The 6366-nt window shown below is 61.0% G+C and overlaps 1 protein-coding gene across 1 annotated transcript in view; it reads left to right on the plus strand.

The window, feature by feature from the left end:
• Positions 1–6366, plus strand: part of LOC105539859 — a 20031-nt gene that overhangs the window by 233 nt on the left and 13432 nt on the right. Inside the window, 6 exon segments of the mRNA XM_011980325.1 lie at positions 366–512; positions 809–851; positions 1080–1232; positions 1520–1587; positions 4113–4378; positions 5092–5178. Of these exon segments, the coding sequence (XP_011835715.1) occupies positions 366–512; positions 809–851; positions 1080–1232; positions 1520–1587; positions 4113–4378; positions 5092–5178 (764 nt within the window).

Genomic DNA, 6366 nt, shown 5'->3' on the forward strand with positions numbered 1-6366 from the left:
ACTTCAGCCCAAGAGCTGGAGACCGGCCTGGGCAACATAGTGAGACCCCCTCTCTATAAACAAAATTTAGCCGGGCAAGATGGTACACGCCTGTGGTCCCAGCTACTTGGATGCTGAGATGGGAAGATCAGAATCACTTGGGCCACCGGGGGGTCGAGGCTACAGTGACCCGAGATCATGCCACTGCACTCCAACCTGGGTAACACAGCGAGACCCTGTCTCAAACTTAAAGGAAAAAAAAAGTTTGAAATCATGCAGCAAGAGAGTGACAGGGCTGGCATTCCAGCATCGTCCTTCAAAATGTGACAGACACAGGTCCCACCTGAGCCAGCAGGAATGCGACACCCAGTGCTGCCTCTGCACAGGCCTGATGCTCGCCGGCACCTTAAAGGCAGAGGAGACCCTACGACAAACGCATGAAGAGCGCATGTTTCATGGGATTGATGTTGATGCTGGCGTTCCCTGCAAGCCACTGAGGAGAAGCCCCTCTCCCAATGGCAGGGCCACGAGAGGTGAAGGACCCCCCTCCACCACCCCTAGACAGGTCTTTCCTGGCCACAGATGCCCCAGGTCCCTGAATGTCAAAACCGAACCCCAACCCTCCAGCTGAGCAGAGAAACATTCAGATCCGGTTCCTTGGTGGTCAGGGAAGGCAGGCTTCCTCTGAAGCACAGATGGCTTCACCCTTTTCTCATGAGCCCTGCCAGGGCGACAGCAGCCTTTCCCAGGATCATCCTTTAAGATGCGACAGAAACAGGTCCCACCTGAGCCAGCAGGAATGCGGCACCCAGTGGCTGCCTCTGCACAGTCCTGGTGCTCGCCGGCACCTTCAGGGCTAAGGACACCCTGTCGTAAATGCATGAAGAGTCCTGTGTTTCATATATTGATGTTGTTGGTTTTTCTTTAGAGGAACACTTGTGCACTGTGGGAACCTGTGTGTCTACCACTGTCACCCTTGCTGTGGGGAGTGTGTACTGTGTGTGGGGGCTGGTGACCTTTCCCTGCTGTCTGCCACAGCATGTGAGGGGCTCGCCAAGCCTCATCCCTGCCCTCCCTCTCCCCGTCCCCTCCTGCCCCAGGGAGGCCCAGACCCAGGGAGGAGGGGTGCTGGGAGTGAGTGACGAGGAGCTGGGGTCCTGGCCCTGCAGCCGCTGTCACAGCACAGCCCACCCCAGACCTCCAGAGTCATGGGACTCTGGTGGCACAAGCTCCAGAAGCTTGGCCGATGCCAGGTCTGGGACCGAGGCCCTGTCTCCAAGGCCTTGGCTTGCTGTTCTGGAAGGTGATGCTGGCTGGCAGCCATTCCCAGCCCCTCAGAGAGCAGTTGTCAGGCAGTCCCTGAGCTCCAGCGCCCCATCCCCAGCATGCCCAGTGATCTCATGCCTGTGCCCCTGGCGCTGGGAGGAGCGGGGTGACATTAGGGCTGGTGCCCACATCAGGGGAGCAAGGTCTGAGGCCAGGGCAGGGGACAGGGTGCCCTCCCATCCAGCAGCCCCAGTGCCCTCCCCGCCCCCTTCAGGGCTCCCATGGCCCAGAGTGTGGAGCGGCGCGGCCTGACCAGCCAGGACACCTTGGGGCGTTTAGGAGGTTTGGCTGTCCAGGCTGTGCAGCTAGCACTGCTCCCCAGGAGAGGGAGGGAGGAGGTCAGGGGAGAGGGCCTTGCTGACCGGGTCGCTGTCACAGCCTCCATCTCTGGCCCTGGGTTCTTGTAGGAGCGCCTGGGCTCTAAGCTGAAGCTGTCCCATCCCAGGACCTCAGGAGGAGGAGGAGGCTGGGCGCCACCTGCTGGCCCATCAGGGAATTGACAGGGCAGGGGACTGGAGCCTGGGGTCCATGTGCTGGCCCCAGATGAGAGCCCGACTCCCACCTACCCTACCCCACCCACCCTGCACTGTTCAGCTCAGTTCTCCCACCTGTGGTGCGGGGCCCCGTTTGCGATGGTGAATCCTGAACTTGGTACAACTCTGGCTGCTGACAGTTGGGCTTGGCTTTCACCTTCCTGTCCCCAAACTCCACTGGGGACCTCCCTTCCAGCCACCCCAGGGCGTCACCACCACAGCCAGGGGTCAGCCCCACCTTCATTCACTCCTGCTCAGAGCCCAGCTGTTCTCTCTGCCCCCCATCTGCTACCTGCAGCATCAGAAGGACACGAGGGCAGCAAATAGCCCCTGCAGCTGTCCACAAGCATCATGGCCAAGACTGCGCCTGGGAAGGGCACTCCCTGTGGTGCCAGCTCCCTCCTCAGTGCCCTTGACCTTTGTCTGGGTCCCTGCTTGATGTGGCCCAACTGGCTGTGCCAGAGCTCCACAGGCACTGTCCCGACTCCCAGCCCCTCACAGGGAGGGAGAGGCTGAGACCGAACGGGAAGCAGAGACTTAGCCACACCAGGGGCCCTGGCACGGTGGGCCTCTCCTCCAAAGCCTCACCAGGCTTCACATTCAAGGTCACCAAGAGTGCACTTGTTCACTGTCGAGGGCAGGGGTGACTCCTGGGACTGTGCTGGGGTCCAGGGAGGACAGGTAGCAGAGTTGCCAGGGAAGCAGCTTGCCTGAGGTCTGTGGTCATGGCAGAGGCTTCCACAGCAGCCCCACCCTCTCCCTGTCCCCTCCCTCCTGTCCTTGTCCTCGTGTTTACTGAAGACCATGAGAAGGGATGTGGAGAGCCCCTGCAGGAACTAAGAGCAGGAGCCTGGCTCAGCCCCAGGGGCCCGCAGACATTCAGTTCCTAAACCCATAGGGTGGGGCATGGGCATAGGGGAGAAACCAGGGCTGCCCTGCACAGCCCTGCTCCTTCACCCTGCCTGCCTAGTGGCCTCCTTAGCCTGCAGCCTCAGTGCAACCCGCTATGGGGCCATGCTGCCCCCTGCTGGCCACACTGCAAAATGCAACCCAGGGTCGACCTGGAGGCTACAGGCGTCCCTCTTCCCCCAGGCCTGCAGCTGGGCTGAAGGGAAAAGGGGGCACCAGGGAACAACCTGGGTGCTCCTGCCCAGGAGGATTGTCCGGCTGCATGGGGAGAAAGTCCAGAACCGTGCCTGGCACATGGTAATCCTTGTGGAATGAGTGAACGAATGAATGTATGAACTATGCATTTGAGGCTTTTTGCTGATGATGACCCAACCAAGATAGATCACATAAGCCATTTTTCCAGCAGGAACTGGGACTCCTCTTGGGTTGACAAGGTGTAAGTACAAAATCTAAATAAGATTCCAATGGCACTACACAGCGACACAGGTGACCCTAGCTATAAACGCCCATGGAAGGGAATTCTATCTGACATTCAGGGAAGACTTGGAGCAGGGTAAGGGGACGAGATTGATGGCAGGAGTGAGACTTATAGAGCATGGGTGGGAGACCCCTGGCTGGCTATTTTGGGGGAAGAGGGGCAACTGGAAAGCAGCACCTGGATCTCGAGGGACTTGGCCTGCTCAGTGCTTCCATCGGGAGCCACGTCCATTCATAGTGACTGTTGAGTCTAACGACACTCACGTACAGTGAAGCCAGAGCAGCAGCCCCTGAAAGGGTGACTCCGGGGTCTCACCCCGTCCTGACTCTGGCCTCATCCCCTGGTGAGGGCTTCCCTCCTGCTGCCTCGGACTCTGCTGTGCACCCTCAGAGACCCTGTCGGGAGGCTTCCCTCCAACAAGGAACCATCCCCAGGGAGAAGGGAGCCCAACACTCCTGGTCCTGCGGGATCCTCAGTCCACTCACCACTGCGGCATGCCCCAGGGAGTCCTCGAACTAGGGCCTGGGCCAGGGCCCCCTGGGTTCCCATGGCCTGGGTGGGCACAGTGCCCTCTTACAGCCAGGGCTGCCCAAGGGTTCCAGGTGTCCTATCATTCAGCAGAGATGTTTCCTCGGTGCCTTCTCTGGATTGGATGGGCTGCTGAGCTCTGGGGCTGCAACAGTGAATTAGGCAGGGGCTGTCCCTGCTCTCCAGGGTCTAGTGGAGGAGCCAGCACGGAGCTAATCAGTCAGAGGAGAAGGCGGTGTAGACCCACTGGTACAGGAGAGACCATGGGAGTGCTGGGCAAGACAGGGACTTGGTGGAACACATGAGATGAGGCAGCTGGGAGGTCGTCTTTAAGCTGAGACCTGAAGGGTGATAGAGAGCCAGGCAGGCTGCAGCGTGGGAAAGCCTGAGCAGCTGTCCCCCAACCCCAGCGGTCCCTCCCATCCCACCCACCCTCTGCAGGCTTGTGGAGGAGTTCATGCTCTTGGCCAACATGGCAGTGGCCCACAAGATCCACCGCGCCTTCCCCGAGCAGGCCCTGCTGCGCCGGCACCCCCCACCCCAGACAAGGATGCTCAATGACCTGGTGGAATTCTGCGACCAGATGGGGCTGCCCGTGGACTTCAGCTCCGCAGGAGCCCTCAATGTGAGTGGTGGGCAGTGTTCAGGGGAGGCTCTGCTTGGGGGAAAGAAGAGAAAGACCTGGAAGGTGGGGGGTCCAAGGGCCTCTGCTTCCCCCCAGAGTCCCTCCCCTTCAGCCAGGTCTCTCCTATAGAGGAGGAAGGAGGCCCTGGGAGGAAGGGCCCCTCTGAGTCACAGGGGCCCTGACAATGGGACTTGCCCCCTCACCAGGACTGTGCCAAGCGGGGACCCTGGAGGCCTAGCAGAGGGCAGGGGTCCTGTGGCCAGAAAGGGCTGGTCTTGGGCCCAGAGGCTTTCAGAGTGTGGGGGCTGGAATTGTAGGAATCCCGGGAATGTTCCTGGTGGGTACTTTCAGGTGCTTCGTGCCCGGGGCGAAGCTAAGAAACCCAGGGCCTTGGCTCTGGTCCTGGAGGAGGGAGACATCTCACCCAGGCCCGACCCTGGGAGGGGAAGGCAGGTGCACTAGGCCCGAGAGCTGGAGCCCAGTGAGTCCAGGCCAGTCAGCAAGACATGGAAGGGACTAACCTCAGGCCAGTGTGGGCCACAGGCTGTGGGCAGCTGCCCCCTCTCCCCACCCATCCCCTCTGAGCAGGGCTGAGCCCCCAGGCAGCTCCTCCCCCTGAGAGCTGGGCATGAGGTACTTAGCAGATGACAGGGCCCTGAGTCTCTCCCCGAGCTGGACCACATGTCACACAGGTTTCTGGGATTTGCTTCTAGAAAAGCCTGACCCAAACATTTGGAGAGGACAAGTACTCACTGGCCCGGAAGGAGGTGCTCACCAACATGTGCTCCCGGCCCATGCAGGTAAGGAGGGCCCAGCCCCGTCCTCGCCGGCTCCTGGGAGCACACTGGCCCCAGACCTGTGACCTCCACGTGCAAACATAGCCCACCACCGTTCCTGTCCTGCTCTGGACATGGCTGGGTGGACGGGGCTGCTCTTCCTCTGCCGGAGGGTAGGAGAGGAGGCCGACCCCAGGCAGCACCTAGGAGGGGGCACCCTGAGCCTCTTGAGTTTGAACCGCTGCCTCCTGCTCAGACTTGCTCAAGGACAACATGCCTTAGAGCTGAGGGGCTACCAAGACCTCCTGTCAGGCTGGGGTCCTGGAGGAGAGACAGGGTCCCGTGTGGCTTCCTGTCCCGGGGAACATTCCACAGCCTCCACCCCTGCATGTGGAGTCCAGAACCAGCTGTTGGCCTCTGGCCAGTGTGGGAGAGAAGCAGACCTGGCCGTGGGCCTAGGCCTGGGCCTGCAGGGAGGTGGCAGCCTGTGGGGTGGACAGCTGGGCTTGCTCTGGGATGCCTGTCACAGCCCCCAAGGCTGAGCTTCACCCGTGCAGGGCCTGAGCATCCTGGGACCAGGACCCCAGAGGACCCTCGGGCCAGCGGGAGCAGTGGGTGCTGATGAGTCAGCTCTGGGCCCCAGCCCAGCCCAGGGGCAGGGACAGGCTGTATTTCAGGAGCTTGGTCACACAGCAGATTCAGTCTGTTCTCAAGAACTGGATGGCTTCAGCTGACCCCAGTGGATTTATTTTCTGACACTTCAAGCTCTGCTGAGTTTGAAGCCATCAGGATCTGCTTGGGCCTGGCCGCCCTGACCTGCCCCCAGTCACAAGTGTCTGCCCAGCCAAGCACCTACGGCACCCACAGCTGAGAGGGGCTGGGCCGTGCCTGCGGGGCTGTCTGTGTTCTACACGCCAGTGGGTCTAGGCCTGGCAGAGATGGCACAGCAGCCTCTGAGTCCCAGAACTCCCACTGGCTCTGCCCCGCTGGGGCCCATCCCGTGCCCCTGCCTCTGATGCCATCACCTTCAAGGAGGTAGAAGCCAAGCTGGAGTTCCAGGGATCAGAGCCGCTCCGGAGTCAGCCAGAGCCTGAAAAGGCTGCATTCTCCTGGCTCGCCTGCCAGGGAGCTCGGAGGCGCCCTTGCCTGGGAATCTGATGGCAGGGAGTCACCAGAAGGTCTGCAGTGCTCCTGTTCCTCGGCCCCGGGAAC

Source organism: Mandrillus leucophaeus, unplaced genomic scaffold, assembly GCF_000951045.1.
Source record: "Mandrillus leucophaeus isolate KB7577 unplaced genomic scaffold, Mleu.le_1.0 Scaffold21, whole genome shotgun sequence".
In the NCBI taxonomy this organism is placed as follows: Eukaryota; Metazoa; Chordata; class Mammalia; order Primates; family Cercopithecidae; genus Mandrillus; species Mandrillus leucophaeus.